Source organism: Cordyceps fumosorosea (assembly GCF_001636725.1).
Source record: "Cordyceps fumosorosea ARSEF 2679 chromosome Unknown scaffold_1, whole genome shotgun sequence".
NCBI classification, from domain to species: domain Eukaryota; kingdom Fungi; phylum Ascomycota; class Sordariomycetes; order Hypocreales; family Cordycipitaceae; genus Cordyceps; species Cordyceps fumosorosea.
Genome location: NW_017387301.1, coordinates 2,503,681 through 2,519,792, shown reverse-complemented (window position 1 = coordinate 2,519,792; position 16,112 = coordinate 2,503,681). Strand labels below are relative to the sequence as shown.

At 56.0% G+C, this 16,112-nt stretch overlaps 6 protein-coding genes across 6 annotated transcripts; 2 read left to right on the top strand and 4 right to left on the bottom strand.

The window, feature by feature from the left end:
• Window positions 1-50: 50 nt before the first annotated feature.
• On the bottom strand, window positions 51-4,658 carry ISF_00817 (AAA family ATPase; the record flags this gene model as incomplete). The annotated part of the gene is made up of 1 exon (XM_018844424.1): window positions 51-4,658. The coding sequence occupies one exon, from the start codon at window positions 4,656-4,658 to the stop codon at window positions 51-53; it is 4,608 nt and encodes a 1,535-aa protein (XP_018708874.1).
• Window positions 4,659-8,205: 3,547 nt separating this feature from the next.
• On the top strand, window positions 8,206-8,594 carry ISF_00816 (hypothetical protein; the record flags this gene model as incomplete). Its single annotated transcript, XM_018844423.1, has 2 exons — window positions 8,206-8,310; window positions 8,376-8,594. 2 exons carry the CDS (start codon window positions 8,206-8,208, stop codon window positions 8,592-8,594), a joined length of 324 nt encoding a protein of 107 aa, XP_018708873.1.
• Window positions 8,595-9,000: 406 nt separating this feature from the next.
• Window positions 9,001-10,621, bottom strand: ISF_00815 (C6 zinc finger domain protein; the record flags this gene model as incomplete). Its single annotated transcript, XM_018844422.1, has 4 exons — window positions 9,001-9,711; window positions 9,784-9,921; window positions 9,977-10,479; window positions 10,534-10,621. 4 exons carry the CDS (start codon window positions 10,619-10,621, stop codon window positions 9,001-9,003), a joined length of 1,440 nt encoding a protein of 479 aa, XP_018708872.1.
• Window positions 10,622-11,423: 802 nt separating this feature from the next.
• ISF_00814 (dihydrofolate reductase) lies at window positions 11,424-12,099 on the top strand (the record flags this gene model as incomplete). The annotated part of the gene is made up of 2 exons (XM_018844421.1): window positions 11,424-11,561; window positions 11,623-12,099. 2 exons carry the CDS (start codon window positions 11,424-11,426, stop codon window positions 12,097-12,099), a joined length of 615 nt encoding a protein of 204 aa, XP_018708871.1.
• A 310-nt stretch (window positions 12,100-12,409) lies between these two features.
• Window positions 12,410-13,423, bottom strand: ISF_00813 (Ubiquinol-cytochrome C chaperone; the record flags this gene model as incomplete). Its single annotated transcript, XM_018844420.1, has 2 exons — window positions 12,410-13,002; window positions 13,063-13,423. The coding sequence occupies 2 exons, from the start codon at window positions 13,421-13,423 to the stop codon at window positions 12,410-12,412; spliced, it is 954 nt and encodes a 317-aa protein (XP_018708870.1).
• Window positions 13,424-14,149: 726 nt separating this feature from the next.
• On the bottom strand, window positions 14,150-15,918 carry ISF_00812 (Amidohydrolase 3; the record flags this gene model as incomplete). Its single annotated transcript, XM_018844419.1, has 3 exons — window positions 14,150-14,589; window positions 14,666-15,462; window positions 15,545-15,918. The coding sequence occupies 3 exons, from the start codon at window positions 15,916-15,918 to the stop codon at window positions 14,150-14,152; spliced, it is 1,611 nt and encodes a 536-aa protein (XP_018708869.1).
• Between the last annotated feature and the right edge of the window lie 194 nt (window positions 15,919-16,112).

Below are 16,112 nucleotides of genomic sequence, written 5' to 3'. Positions count from 1 at the left end.
ATAAAAAGATAGCGACCGTACACTGAAACATCCCCAATCTCGACCCCTCCTCAAGGGCTGCCGAGTGGTGCTTGCTGCATCGAATCCATGGCCGCAAGAGTCGTGTCGAATACGCCCTTGACGGAATAGTACACGCTGAGTCTATTCCACTCATCACGCGTCTGCCAAACCCTGTCCATCATCTCGCGGTTGAGCTGCTCCAGTTGCTCCACGGCAAAGCCGTCCGTTTGGTCCGCCACCTCGTCTTGGAGCTGCGCCACCAACGGCACAAGTTCCTTGGGCTGCGACGGCAACGGGTTGTTTGGCTTCGCTTCGCCCGAGCTCTGTAGCTGTGAGCTCGACACCGTTGGTTGCGCAAGCGAGCTTGCCCCGCTGATGAGGTCAGGCTGGGAGTGTAGCCAGCGCTGGTTAGGGCTATCCCTAGGACACGTGTCGGGAAGATGGGGATCCTCTCCCCCCCTCAAGGAGCCATTTGTCTGAGGAGTACCCCAGTTTGATAACCCTTGTTTGGACGAGAGATCCGACGTCTTCGTGGTGGATGCGTCGTTGGCTACGGCTGACGGCGGCACACCAGGTGGGAGAGAGGTGAGAGCGGATCGCTGCGATGGCTGCGTGGGACCCGGGGACTTGAAAGGTGGAGGGCCCATCGCTTGCGATGGAGACTGTGTTTCCTCGCCTGTGCCACTCATTTCTACATCTGCATCCTTGGCCGAGTCACCATTGCTCAGAGCGTGCGCATCGGCGACAGGTTCGGGACTACGCAGTTGGAATCTTGCCGTTGTAGTGTTGTCCTCGGGAACCTGCACACCCAGGGTCACGGGACCTTGTGAATCGCTCTCGTTGCCGCCACCAATGTCCGACTGTATCCTGTCCAAAGCCAGATTCGTAGCCACGGCCTTTCTTTGTCTCTCTTTCTCGGCCTTCTCCTTGGTTCGTTGTATCTGTCGCTGATAGAGTGCTTCCCAGTCGACCATAGCTGCTGTGCTATTCTCAATGCTGGCGATATCGACTTCGACGTTGCTCAACAGCTCATTTGCCTTGAGTGTCCTCTCTTTGTCGCCGATGTTCTTTGCGTCCTTGGCAAGGGCCTTGATGTCGAACAAAAAGTCCTTGGGCCGAGCGTAGTAACCGTTTGACAGTCGCTCCTCGATGGTCGTCGTTTCAAGATTGTAAAATGTCTTTCCAGTGACGGTATCACGAAGCACATCGACACTGTTTTTGTCTTTGACAATCTCGAAGGGACGGTTTTCAGATGACCCAATATCGGGTCGCACATAGTTAGGGTCGGTCTCGGCAAAGAGATAGTCGATCTGCGCCTGCGGAATAACAGGCTGGCGGAACTTTTTGTACTTGCGATTGATCTGATCCATGATGGGTTGCAGCTGAATCTTGAGGGCGTTGAGAAACTGATGGTCCTTCTTCTTCAATGCTTTGATTTCCGCCTTGGTTGGGGGCGCGGGCTCAATCTTCGGTGCCGGGGGCAGTGCCTCCAAAATGCGCTTCTCTCGTTTCTGGGGGTCAGGAAACATGCTACAAGGGAGCTTGATAAGGTCCAGCGCCTTGAGAAAGAAGGCAAATCGGGCCGGCCGCGCTGGCGGCGCAATCTCGACGCGGCTGTTGTGAGAGTACCCGAAAAAGTCGGAGAGGAGGCCTGGACTGTCCGTAAACTGCTCCTTGGTGCGTTCTGCCGTAGCAAGAAGAAGCACCGGATCAGTTGGCGGAATAGATTTGAGCATCGTCTTGAATGTGACAAGCGCAATTGTACCAGCTAGCGTTTCATACCAGACATCAATGTTTGGAATATAGATGACACTCGGCTTGTGGCGTCGAACTTCGGTAAAGAGGCCGACAATAACTTGCTCCATGGAGCGACCGTCTGCAAGCAAGCTGGGCAGGTCAAAGTTTTGTACATGGACACCTTCCAGATAATGCAGAATACCAGCAGCAATGTAGTTTTGGCCCATCCCTGGGCTACCGTGGACAAGCAGGCGGGGACGGAAGACGCGGGTGCGCTCAAAGTCTTGATGAAGTGTTTCGCGTTTAAACCCGTTATCATCGTCGGCATAGGGCTCATACATGGCCTCCTCCAAAGCAGTCGTTTTCTTCCGGCGCGGCATCACAAGATCGAGGGCCCGCTTGATGTTATCAAACTGGTTCTGCAATAATGGCTGAATGGTGGCCGGTAATGGACTGGCGCCGGACGTGGCTGATCTCTCAGAGGATGGGATCAACTTCTTGATCGAAAGCATGAAGTCGGACGCATGCACATTGATCTTGGAAGGATCGACCAGGAGCTTTTCCTGTGAGGCGTAGATCTGCGGGTAGGTTCGCTGGATGGCGTTGAGCGCGGCCTCAGTGCAGAGTGCGCGCAAATCAGCACCACCATAACCCTTCGTCTTGTCAGCAAGCGAGGCTTTGAAGTCTTCGGCTAGACCCCAGTCTTTCGTATGGATGTCAAGGATGGAGCGTCTGCCGTCAATATCGGGGAGAGGAAAGTAAAATTCTCTGTCAAACCGACCGGGACGGCGAAGCGCAGGGTCAATGTTGTCGGGTCTGTTGGTGGCACCAATGACAATGACCTGGCCACGACCGTCCATGCCGTCCATCAAAGCCAGAAGTGTAGAGACAATGGAAGCATGAATCTGCTCTTGCTTGCTCGACCGAACAGGGGCCAGACCGTCGATTTCGTCAAAGAAGATAATACTGGGCTGAGTCTTACGGGCCTCTTCAAACAGAAGACGAAGTTGCTTTTCAGCTTCACCAACCCACTTGCTCAGTGCGTCGGCACCCTTGCGCATGTAAAAGGAAATTTTGCGACCTCCGTGACCGGCCGAATTAGCAAGTGCTCTTGCGAGCAGTGTCTTACCAGTACCGGGAGGGCCATGGAACAAGACACCCCGAGGAGGCGTGACGTGGAATCTGGTGAAGAGCTCTGGGTAGAGCAGGGGAAGCTGGACCATTTCTTTCAGCTGATCGATATGACCTTGCAGGCCGCCAACTTTGCTGAAGTCAACATTCATGTCGACGCCAAGGGGATCGGCGTCGGCCAGTGCCTTGCGATCCTTGATCTTGCCAACATTCGGGGCACCACCGTCCGCATTCATGCCTTGCAAGCCAGGGAGCAGGCCGCCTGGCGGAGCTGACGTGGGAGTCATGCCAACGTTGCCAGCAATACTGGATCGATGCACCATTTCGTCGTCACTGCTATCAGAGTCGACACCTCCGGTAGCGCCAGTGCCCCATGGACCGTTGAGCAGAGAACCAACCGCACCGCCGCCACCAAATGGCCCAAATGTGGTGTTGAGATTCCGATCCCATACGGCGCTAGCAGCACCGCGACGTCGACGGGCCGGAGTGGGAGCCTGGTCTTCGCCATCGTCTTCGATGTTTGCAGAGGTGAGGGGAGGCATGTAGTAGTTGACTCTGGCGCGAGAGCGGCGTGTGTTTTCCTGATATGCGATGGGAGTCGATTCTCGGCGCCGACGTGGTCGCGATGATTTTCTCAGTTCGCGGGCTTCTTCGTTTAGCTCATCCAAGTCCAGCTCGGCGTCTTCATCGCCCGAGTCCTGGCGGGAAGCTCCTGCCGAGCGAGACTGGCGCCCGCCCCTAGCACGCGGGGTGGGACTATCAAGCTGATCATCCGCGCCGTCTTTGCCCATATCAGAGGCGGCATCCTCCGAGTCGTCGCCAGGTTCAAAGTCACTACTAGGCTCTTGAGTCGACTTGCGCGCACTCGATTTACGGGTCAGTCGTCGGCTGGGCCGTGAAGTGGCATCTTGGTCTTCCTCCTCTGCTTCCGCAACAGCCCCAGAACGCGAAGCTCGTGTTCTGCGACTGGTAGGGATATCGTCGTCGTCATCGTCATCGCCGGTACCGGTCACCTCGGGATTTTCGTGCTTTTCAACATCCTCCATCTCTTCGGTTTTCTCCTTATTTTTCTGCAGATCAAGAATATCTTTATCCAGATCGTCGAGATCTTCATCGTCAAGACCCGTAACCTTGGGACTGCTCTCTTGCGTAGCTTCCTCAATAGTCTCGGGAGCAGTCTTGACGCCTTTGGAAGCGCGAGAGCTCCTGCGAGTCACGGGCTCTGGGCTGCGACTCATGGAGCCGCGGGAGGCGACGGCGTGGCGCCCAGAGTTGGAGAGCTCGACGAGATCCTCCTGGTCATGGGAGGTGGCCCTGGTGGCACGGCGTGGAATATCGGAGAGGGCGGAGCTGGGAACCTTGAGCTTGACAACGCGGCTAGAGGAACGTGTTGCTTTTTGATCTTGTGCCTCATCGGCAATTTCCTCTTTGCTCTCATCACTAAGCCGCGCTTCCTCCTCTTCGCTGCCCTCGCTTTCAGCATAGTTCTGGGGTTTGACGGCTACCTTGCGCGTCCTACGACCGGCGGCGTTGATAGGTGCATTTTCGTCCTCGTCCTCGTCATCATCAATGAATGAGCCTTCTTGACTGTCGGAGAGCTCGTCTTCGTCGTCATCGATATCAGAGCCTCCGTAGCGACGGCTGCGCTTTTTCCCGGAACGGCTTCCAGTGGAGCGCGCCTTCTTGGAGCTCTTGTGAGCGCGCTGTTCCGTGGGATCGAAATTTTCGTCCTCGGAATCAGACTTATTGGGGTCAAAGTCCTCGAGGACCCTCTTGCGTTTGCTGACCATGTTGTGGTACAGGAATGCGGGCGGCTGTGTGAAAGGCTCGGGTGCTTGGGTCGGGAGCTGTTGTCTCCGTCTCAACTAGATTTGCTGGATCTGGACGCGCGAGAGAAAATTAGTGGCTGCAACGAACTGCACGGAATATGGAGCGTTCTGGGAGATGCAGAGGGGTTTTGGATGGTATTGACGTGATGGCTGGGTAAAAGCACGAACCGTGGCCGTGGAAAACGTCGGGCGCAAAGCTGACGCTGTCGGGGGTGAAGGCATGCAAGTCAAGGCACCGTCCACGATGACAGCTCCAGAGCCAGAAACTATCAAGCACGAAGCACCGGCGCAACGGGCATCGGTGCTGATGAAAAAGTTGCGATCGGGCGGGCTACGCGACGTGTAAGTCGAGCCTTTTTCGTGATGGGCAGAGAGAGATGCAGACGGGGGCGCGTTTGGCGTGTCGCGAATCTGGCGTCAAGGGAAGCTGGGTGTGCGCCAGTCAACGCCCTCACGTGCAAGGGTACAAAGGAATACTAGTGGGGCCACAGCTTGAGCCATGTACCTCAGACCCGGTCACAGGGAGGGAGCTCTCCACACGGGGATTGAACGGGTGGCACGATCTATCGCGAAGAACGTCTTGATGAATAGTTTTGCGATGAAAAGGACGAGGCATGCCGATGGAGGAGATGGTCTGCTACGGATTTTATTCTTGCATCCTAATATTGTCTTTAGTCGTCGCAGCCGTTCTACGGGATGAGTTGCAAGGGATAAGGAAGCATGGCGTTTCAATTGATGATGGCAAATCTCATGAATCGGAGGTCCCTTGGCCGATTTGATAATGAAATTTAAACGTTTCGGAGCCTCAAGTTGGAGGACTGCCGGCGCCGTTGTTGAAGTGGGAAGTGGGAGGGGAGCCGGGGCGCCGTCGAGTTTGTGGCACGGAGGTGCTTACATAAGCTGAAGCTGTGACACGATCTGGGAGGGGGTGGGGCAGGTTCGCAACGCTGCTTGAAATTGTTCTTAAAAGAAGGATAATTTGAAACGATTTACGAAGTTTGGATAATTTACTACAAAATACAAAGGTGTCGTGTTATTTCTCCAAGGCTGATGGCATTCCTGATGGGGATTCATCGTTGAATGGCTCCCCACCACATTTGGGCTCCGGGCAGTTGGGTTCGGCGAGACCCGGCGAGGCCGTTGGCAAGGCTCACTGGCAGTGGGCGGTGACAGGGGCGACAGCAAAGACCAGGCCTGATGAGTACTGGTATAATACTGAGGCTGACAGCCTGCGAACAAGGAAAATTAGAAAGACAAAATAAAGACGCGGTAAAAGAGGCAATAAAATTTAATGAAGCATAAGAACGAGGAAGAAGCAGAAACCATGGAAAGAAGGGAAAAGGAGACGGATGAAAATAAGTAGGTGTACGTATCTCAGTATTGCCTTCAACACTTGCGTTATACTTTTTCTTGTAATGACAGCCTCCTCGTATCTGGATGACGAAGGCGAAACAGCTCGTGTGTACCTGCCGGCAAACGAACGAGTAGCCCAGACCGAGTCGATTGTTTTATTCCTGTAACATCCCTCATCCACGGTGACGTTGCCTGGCACGGATCAGCATGCAACGATCTACATATTGCTCAAGGGCTCGTTCTGCCGTGACGGGCCACTTTCTCGTTTGCCAGGAGAGACAGAGCGGAGGGGCAAGGCAATGGAGTGGCCATGCCCAGGCTGTCGCATGCCGCATGAGCGCGGCGATCCGTCAGCATTTGTGTGGGTTTTGAGTGCAGGGCGCGCTGCGTCTCCGCCGCCACACTTTAATAGTAAGGCGCCGCCGGGGGCATGCACAGGCGGCATGTTTATCGAACCGGTGAGGACCTTTTTTTCTTTTTTTCTTCTTTTTCTTTTTTTTTTTTTGAGACAGAACGGATGGCGAGCGGTGAAGGGAGACAAAGACGGATAGGTAACGGATGAGCAGTCAAATGTGACTGGCGCTGTGAGCAAGCCATCGTCGGCTTCCTGGTAGAAAAAAAAAGAAAACGGACATCAGAACGGGCTCGGATGGCGTCCGGTTACAGATTATACAACGGCGGAGGCTATCGACGGTGTCGTTTCGCAGGTGGTGCGATTGGACGGGTCGCGTAAAAGCTTAAATTGGTGGCCTTGGTATGTATCGATCCTCTGAAGGGCGCTGACGTGTGCTGTTGGTTGAGATCCCCACTTGAGCATTGTTGTTGCTGTTGTTTTTCGTTGCTTGATCTTCTCTTGTTGTCATGTCATTTTTCCTTATTTTCTTGTACAATTTTCTATCCGCTACCAGGGGATGTGTCTTTGCTCCTCGTGTCTGTAGGGCCGGCCTCCCCTGTCATCGTATAAGCTCGGTACATGGCCGCGGAACCGAGCTAGACCAAGCCTCTCTTTTTCTGTTTGAGACAGGAGACTTGTAATCAGTTTAGGAATCCGTTTCCCTTGGCTTGCCCAGCTGGCTCGCCTTGTGGTAACTTGAAATCTACCGATGTGACGCACCCAATCACGGCAACCGGTGAGTGGTACGTATGCCCTGTGGGGCGGCCCCGACGAGAATCCCAAGACTATCGACTATCAATCATCAATCACGGTTGCATCAAGGGGCAGCAACCAAGGCCATGTGTCGTTGCTAGTACCGAGTTAGCCGGGGGGGGAAACCACCCGGTAAGGATTTGCAGGGCGGGCATTATTATTGAAGGAGCGACGCCGGTTTGTGAGTATGCGAATATGTGCCCGTATCTGGACGCCGAGGCAAGGGTATGCGCATATGCGCATCCATCATGCCTTCGCTCTGCCTTATGCCTCATGCGGCCAAGCTGTATGATGTCCCGCGGGCCCCCCAGAGTCATTGTTGTCTCCGCCTTTCACGGACCAGCCGCTGCACGATGCACCTTAATATATGACGGATGGATACCTATTGTAGGTCGAGCATCAAAGCAGAGAACCTTGGGTCATTGGGTCAACCCCCCCTCGTTCGGTGTCTTTTGCTGGCGGACGCTTGCAGGCTACAGCTGGGCGTACAGTGGGGACAGTCTAAAAGTCTCTCTGTCTCTCCCACAATTGTTGGACACGTTCACCACATTATCCTGGGCTGGGCGCTGGGCCATCCACCCCTCCCCCCCCTCCTCCACATCCAAGGCCCAGCCGAGTCATCGGCCAACCACACCACAAGGACGCGGACAACAGACCTTCTTTTAAACCTCGTTGCCTGCTCATCTGGTTTTTTCTTTCTTTCTTTCAATCCACTCTGGTTCCTCAATATCTCAGTTCTTATACTCGTCCTTTCCGTCTCTCGTTTCCCGTTGACACCGCGACCCTCTCCGCTCTTCCAATCGCCAAGTCGCCTTCTCTCCTCATCTCCCCGCCCTGTACAACACTGCTTTCAGCGCCGCAAGCGGCACGCACGAGCAACTCCCCAGACCAGCCACGAGAAGCGACAAACAACTCAAAGCATCTACAACCTCGCTCTATCTCTACCTATACCTATACCTATACCTATACCTCTCCTCGGAACGAAATAGAAAACACACATCAATCAAAATGAAGAACTCAACCACCTCCAATTACCCCTTCGATGAGGAGGACACCCGTGGCCGCCCCGGCTACTACGACTTTCATGCACCCCCCGAGCCTCTGACCCACGATGTACGTTGGCGACAAACACCACGACCCTTTTTTTCCACTTCTACTTACTAACTCAACATCTCTAGAAACGCACCCTGTCCTACCCGAGCACAATCTCCTCGTCTAGCACGACATCCTCAACCTCCACCACGAAGCGCGTCACCTCCTGGCTCAAGCCTTCGGTCAAACCCGCCCAGCCCAAGGTCAATGTCCACACCACCTGCGGCCGCCATACCGACCAGCTGCTCTTTGGCGGCCCTTCGCTGACGGACATGGCCCGCGCCGTCTTTAAGAAGAAGAATTAAGCCCTTGCCGCATTCCTGCATTTTTTCTTCTTTTGGCTCAGCATACTGTTTCTCGGCTTCTGACTTTTGGGCGTTCTTTTCATCTTTCTGGGGGAAGGCGCTGCTCTTTTACGATACCATTCCAATTTGCTCACGTCTTTACGATTTTACACCTCGGCATTTTTCACCCACAGCCTCTGCAACAGGCGCCAGTGTTCTTACTCTTCATTATCGTTCAAACAACGTCCACTGGTGGACTAGACTTGTTTTTATATACAAAGAAGGACAGAAATTTAGCATTAGTAATTATGATACCATCATGTATACTATACAACTAGCACTTTTGTCGCGCCTCCTCCCACATTTGTGGCAATGCTCGACACGCGACGCATGACTTGTCCCGGTTCAGGTCACCCCATCCATCAAATCACCGATAGCCCTTGTTATCCGTCCGCATGTCCGGGTAGGTCTGCTTATCCGTCGCCGCGTACGTGCTCTTGAACCGGTCCAGGCAGCCGCGGATCCACGCCTGCGCCTCCGCGTCCGCCAGCTCGTACGCGATGCGCAGCGCGTACCCGATCCTGTACGGCCCCAGCGGGCCCTGGCTGATGTCCTCCACGGAGCGCAGGATGACCCGCGTGTACGCCTCCTGCGACGTCGCGAACGTCTCCGGCGGGCGGCCCAGCCGCTGCAAAAACTCCTGCAGCAGGCACATGGTCGCGTGGTGCGACATCTGCAGCGTCGCCGCCCACCGCCGCTCGTACCACAGCACCACGGGGTACGGCGACCGCGGGTCGCGCGACGGCGCCTCGGCGGGCGCGGGGAAGAGGTGCCCGTAGGATGACCAGAAGGAGGACATGCGCGCGTGGCAGGCGGCGGCGAGCCGGAGGGTGGTGGCGGCGGCGGCGGGGTCGATGGGCAGGCCCTGCTTGGCGGCTTCCATCACGGGGTAGCCGACCTTGACGACGGCAGGGATCTCGGCCAGGCGGTCGTTGAACTCGTCGACGGCCTCGATGGCCTCGTCGTTGAAGTCGGGCGCCTGCAACAGGTGCCTCCCCCGGTCACGCATCACAGTACGCCATTCCGGCCGCGTGAGGAAGCACTCGTCTCCTCTGGGGAAGAAGAGGTCACTCATAATCTAGGGACTTTCGCGTGAGTAGATTCACTTGATAAAGCCCGTGCAACGGTAAAAATGCTCGGGCAACCTTACCAGAACGCCTCGGAAGGACAGCAGCATGGCAGCATCCCAGCCATCTCGATGCGCCTTTGCGCCGCGCTGCTCCATCAAGATGCCGATGCCGCGGGCATGTTGCAGCCACGAATCCGACGATGCCGTGCCTGCAAAAAGCTAAAAGGGTGCTTGTCAGCCAGCGCAGACTCCGGAACGCGCAACGCATGCATACCTCAAAGACGCAGAGCAGGATCGCCGTGCACAGCGTCTCCGACGCCCGCCACCGGGTCGGGTGGTGCAGCGCCTGCTGCAGGCTGTGCAGCGACCGGCCGTACATGGTGCGGCTGTGCGCGACCATGTCGGCGTTGCCCACGTCCTTGCCGACCAGGTGCGTCGCGAGTGCGCACAGCGCCCCGTCGAGGATCGCGTACGACCCGACCGTCCCGAACCGCACCCAGCTGAAGTAGCCGCTCGCGTCGCGCTCCTCGATCGCCGCTCGCGCCGTCTCGACCATGGTTGACACGAATTGGCCGCGGTGAGGCGTTGGTTCCAGGACGAAGGAGGGTGATGACGACACCGGGCTGGACCGGCCGCTGCCGCCGGCCGTCACCACGGACCACGCCGAGCTGCTGCTCCCCGGCGACGATCGGTTCCTCTTTGTGCGGACTTGGTGCTTCTCGCTCACGAACTTGAGGCTTCTCTCATAGCCTGGGCATTCTGCGCCGTATTTCGCGCCTGGAAGAAAGCTGGGTTAGTGACCGCAGTAGGGCGCAAACGGGTGTGACGTACAGTTGCCGCATGCTGGCTTCACTTCATCGCATTTCACCCGCCTCTTGCGGCACAAGTGGCAGCCGGTGCTGCGTGGTACGCCGACCATGATGCCAACGTCTGGTTCATTGCACGATGTGCGCGTATTTTGGTCGTTTTTAACTTGTCGTGGGCAAAAGGCAGCGATGGTATGAGGTTGAGAAGTGCGGCTGAAAAGTTGCTGGTACAAAGGTACCTCTACTGCTCCACGTAATGAGTGGCTTATACGAGAATAAGAAGGATATCAACCGATGCAAAATCTATAAAGCTGTTGAATAAATAAAGTTACGGTTCTGAATTTTACAGAATAAAATTCCTTTCAATATTGTTTTCATTAAAAAGATCTTTAACCCTTTGGTAAGTGCCCCTGTACCTACTCACTTGGACACTGGAAAAACTACCGTCAAGAGGTTCTTCTTTCTAGCTAGACATGTCTCACTTTTGGCGAATAAATGCGTCAATCAAGTGACTTTTGAAGTTCTTTCATTAACTCGACTATCTGGTTTCAATATCATGAAAATACTGGTAATTCTTGGCTGTTTTTTTGACAACGCAACAACCTTTCATGAACTCATCATAAATAGCCAGCACCATCATTCATCATGTTATCATTAGAGTCGGCATTTTTCTGCTCACTGATTAAAAACCCGATAGCTGCACCCAATTCATACCAATATTTCAGCCCGTTATTTCTGCCATTTCTGCCATTTCTTCTGTCTTCCAACGGCCGTTGGCTGACCTGATAGCTGATCTACAGGCACACAGTCGGCCCCGCGTCCCACTTTCGTCACGTAGCAAAGCCGGCTCCGATTTCCAACATGACATCTTGCCCTCGACAAGCCCGACATACCTCCAACCCTCCATTAAAAAAAATGCAGCCTCTCGAGCTGACCCTGGTCGTGGCCGCTACGCGCAGCATGGGCATCGGCGCCGGCGGCACCATGCCCTGGAAGGGCCTCCGCAACGAGATGAAGTACTTTGCGCGCGTCACCACCCACCTCCCTCCTCATGTACGTTTCTTCACCACATCCCACCCAACCCAACCTCCCGCCTCTGACCGGTTTCACGCAGTGCCCCCCCGGCGCGGTCAACGCCGTCATCATGGGCCGCAAGACCTGGGACTCGATCCCGCCCAAGTTCCGGCCCCTCAAGGACCGCCTCAACATTGTCATCACCCGCTCCGCCGGCCCGGCACCCGGGAAGGACGAGAACCCGGTGCGCGTGCCTTCGGTCGAGGCCGCGCTGCGGTACGCACGCGCGCACTGCGCGGGCGGCCGGGTCTTCATCATGGGCGGCGGGCAGGTCTACGCGACCGCGCTGGAGCGGCCCGAGGCGCGGCGCGTGCTGCTGACCAGCATCGACGCGGACCACGACTGCGACACCTTCTTCCCGATCAGGCTGGGGACACCCGGCGAGGGCGGCACGGAGCCGGGGTGGACGAGGCGCTCGGACGGGGAGTGGAGGGCGTGGACGGGGGTGGAGGAGGGGGATGGGCGCAGGGAGGAGGCGGGCGTCAAGTACGAGTTTCAACTGTGGGAGAGGGAGTAGCTGGCAGAGTTGAATAGTCAATATTGTAAAATTAAGTTCATGGGACAGGATGGTGAGATGTTGAGTTCATTAAGAGAAACTGTGATGGCCTCTATAGGGCGGGATACCAATCCTCGCGGTATAATGTACATGAAATTGTATGCCCTCCTCTTTTCTGCCTTTTTTTCATAGTGATACAGTGATACACACACACACACACATGCTTGTCCCAACGCATGTCGTGTTAGATTTTTTTATCGTTACATTATCTCCTCCTCGGGTCTGTCTCGCCCTCTCGTTTTTCCTCTTCTTCCGCAGTGGCCATGTCTCCCTACGGAGCAGCAGCCACCTTCTCCGCCGCCGCCTGCTTGGCCTTGGCCTGCTCCGGCGTCTGCTTCTGCCCATCGCCCTGCTGCTGCTGCTGCTGCTGCTGCTGCTGGTCGCTCAGGAACGGCACCTCCAGCCTCGTCCAGAAGACGTCCACCGGGCGCTCCAGCACCTCGGCCGCCTGCTGTGCAAACGTCGCGTCCGACGCGGCCTCGAGCGCCGCCAGGCTCGCGCGCACCCACCCGACCACGGCGACGAGCGCGCGCGGGTCGGCCTCCGGGTCGCCCTTGAACAGGTTGCGCCAGACGGCGCTGGCGAGGATCGCGTCGCCCTTGACGAGCCCCTCGTCGTAGGCGAGCAGCAGGCCGCGCCACTGCACGAAGATGTCCTTGAGGTAGCGCTGGCGCAGCGCGCTCGAGGTGATGTTGTGGTCCAGGTGCATCTTCTTCTCGCACTCGAAGAAGAAGTGGTCGATCATCTGCTGCGACCAGTTGCGGTACTCGTCCCGGTCGAAGCAGCGCAGCCGCGCGTTGATTAGGTACAGGTGCAGCATGGTGACGTGCGACCACGTGCTGAACGACGGTTGCAGGCCGAACGCTGGGAACCGTCAGTCTGGGAAGGGGAGAAAAGGGAGGGCGGCTCATCGTTGGCGCTTACTCTTATGCCATACGTTCTCTGGGTCTTTGGCTTTGCCAATCTCCTCGCCGTCGTCCCGCTTCTGGACGAGGTCCTGCTTGCGCTCCTCGTCCGTGATGCGGTAGTCGGCCGGCTTGGCGCAGACCTTGAACAGCCGCTCCGAGGCGCCGACGACGCGGTACGAGTCCCGAAGCCCGAGTATCTGGCGCGGCGATGAGCTGCTGAAGCTCCGCACCGTCGTTGTTCTCGTCGTCGTCGAGTGTCTGGTCGTGGCGGCGGGCGTGGCGAGGTTTCGCGCGACAGGGGAGGGAGCGGCTGCGCCGGCGCGGAGAGCTGAGCGCAGCATGCTCCTCGTTTGTGACCGGCACGTCTGGCAGGCCATGACTGTCGATATTTATCGGTGCTGTGTTTGAATTGGCTCCAAGTGGCCACGAGAGCCGTTGTGTAATGACTTTGCGCGCCCAAGGGGAACCGTGAGGTAATGGTGATGGCTAAGATTGGCTAGGAAAAAAAAGTTGCCGGTTGAATGTCGGTGGAGCAGGTTGCCTTTTTTTTAGGAGGCAGAGATAACCTATCCCAGCTCCGTTTAGTTGACCTATTTTGAAATGAATGAAATTATAAATAAAACAACGGTTATTGAAATAAATTTGAATTACTTGATAGTATCTTTGTTGTTACCAGAATCGCCAAATTAGTGCCTGCTCGCGCAAACGGCGCTTATATAGTCTACCTCATGGTACAGCCTACTTACAAAAGATCACGACACAAACGCTAGACGAGTACGAATCATCATACAACTAAGGAAAGAAAATAAATGGATTCAAACAGTGCACTCTTTTTATACTATACTCGCTCCAACAGTTCCTAGAAACAAGTATAGGCGGAGCTTAAGGGATTCTCTAAGAGTCTCTCAAGCCGCTGATGATTAACCGAGATGTTGTACTAGATTTATATATTACCTACATCCATATCATCATCATCCTCATCATTATCATCATCGTCTTCGGCATCATCATCCCCATCATCCCCATCACCATCATCCCCATCCACATCATCACGCTTACTGGAAAGACAAAAAGGCTTTGCACGCCCCAACCGCTTAACCCCCTCATTCCTCAAACACCAACTCCCCCTCAAACCAGGTCCTGCGCACCTTGACCTCACGAAAAGCGCCCTCCTCGCCCGCCGTCAAGTCGCGATCCAGCTCGATAAAATTGGCCCGCTTCCCCACCGCGATGCTGCCCGTCCCTTCCCCGCTGCCCACCGCCTCGGCCCCGGAGAGGGTGAGCATGCGGAGCAGCAACTTCGCCCCGCGGCTCCGGTCGCCGCCGCCGACCGCGCCGACGAGCTTCTCCACGGTCCACAGCAGGTCCGGGTCCTCCGGGACGCCCCAGTCGGAGCCGATGGTCATGTGCGCCCCGTGGCGGGCCATCTTGGCAAAGTCCCAGGCGTTGAGCGTGGCCTCCTCGCCGGTAAAGGTATGGTTGAAGAGCGCGGCGGGGGACATTTCGGCGGTGGCGTTGAGTTGGACGAATCTGGGGTAGTCGTCTGATTTCACTATTAGCTCTGCCAAGCACGAAAATAAACATAAAAAAATAAAATTTCCGTCGGAGCTGCCACGTACCGTCGTGCACACCCGAACAGTGGGCAATCTCGTGCCTGGGCCCGTTGGGGTTCTTCTTCCGCGCCGCTTCGATGGCATTCAGCGCCGTCCTCGTGGAACCCTGCCCGGTGCAGTGCATCTTGATCGTCATGCCCATCCTGTCGTACTTGGAGACCACATCCTCCAGGTCCTCGACGTAAATGTCCTCCGGATCCACCCCGCCGTTCTCCCCGAGGTCCGCCTGGCTGAAGAACGGCGCCAGCGGGACGCCGTCCAGCATCATCTTGACAAACCTCGTATTCACGTGCTCCGACTTCAGCGTCGCCGCCTTGTCCAGCAGCCGGTGCAGCGTCTCCGCGGGCTCCTGCGCAATGTACTCCGGCGCGTAGACGATGTGCGTGTACACGTCCAGCTTGAGGTCGTTCTTCCCATCCAGCTGCCGAAACGCCTCCACCATGAGCGTGTTGGACGCAGCCTCCTGGCAGGACGTGACGCCGGCCCTGTGCAGCCGCCGCGCGGCGTGCCGCAGCGCGCGCTTGACGTGCGCCAGGCTAGGCTTGGGGCAGGCCAGCATCGCCTTGGTCATGGCGAGCTCGCCCACCTCGCCGGTGAGGCTGCCGTCGCCGCGGCGCGCGAAGAAGGAGCCCTTGGCGGGGGGCTCGTTGTCCACGTCGTAGCCGGACTGCGTGAGCGCGGCCGTGTTGAGGAGCAGGCTGTGTCCGGCGCCCGCTTGGATGACCACCGGCGTGTCTGGAAACGCTTCGTCGATGGAGGAGCGGTCGTAGTTTTCTATGCCAAAGGTATCCCCGAGAAGCCAACTAACGCGTGTCAGCTTCATATTTTTATTTTTTAAAGAAAAAATAGTAGAAAGTATTAAATGAAGAAGAAGAAGAAACTTACTCGTGGAAAGCATGTGCATAGCTACAGTTGCAAGAACTGCCCTTCAATCTCTTGACGGCTTCCGAGCTCGTCACGAGATCTTCCCCGTTTCGAAGGTTCACAATGCTAAGCTGCATCAGACCAGCCATCAGGAGATGCGCGTGAGCGTCATGGATGCCCGGCATGATGAACTGATTCTTCAAGTCATAGACAACCATCTTGTTCTGGCGGGCCTGGCTCAGAATCGTCTCCGTTGTGCCGACGGCAGTGAAGAAGCCAGCTTCCGAAACGATGAAGGCCTCCGCCCATGGTTGGGCGTCATTGACGGTATAAATGCGTCCGTTGATGTATGCAGTAGCATTTTCCAACGCTTCAGGATGAGGTGATTGATTCATTGTGCAAGTCTGTCTGTGTAGATTTTAATGTAGGTGGTACCTAGATATGAAACTTGATCGAGAGATGGGTTGAGACAGGGCAGACATGCGACGCTGCCTGTAAATAGATCAATTTCGACGGTATTATTCCGAAAATGTAGCTTCCGTCGGAAAGCGGCGGAAACGATCTCAACACATTTTAAATCACTATTTAC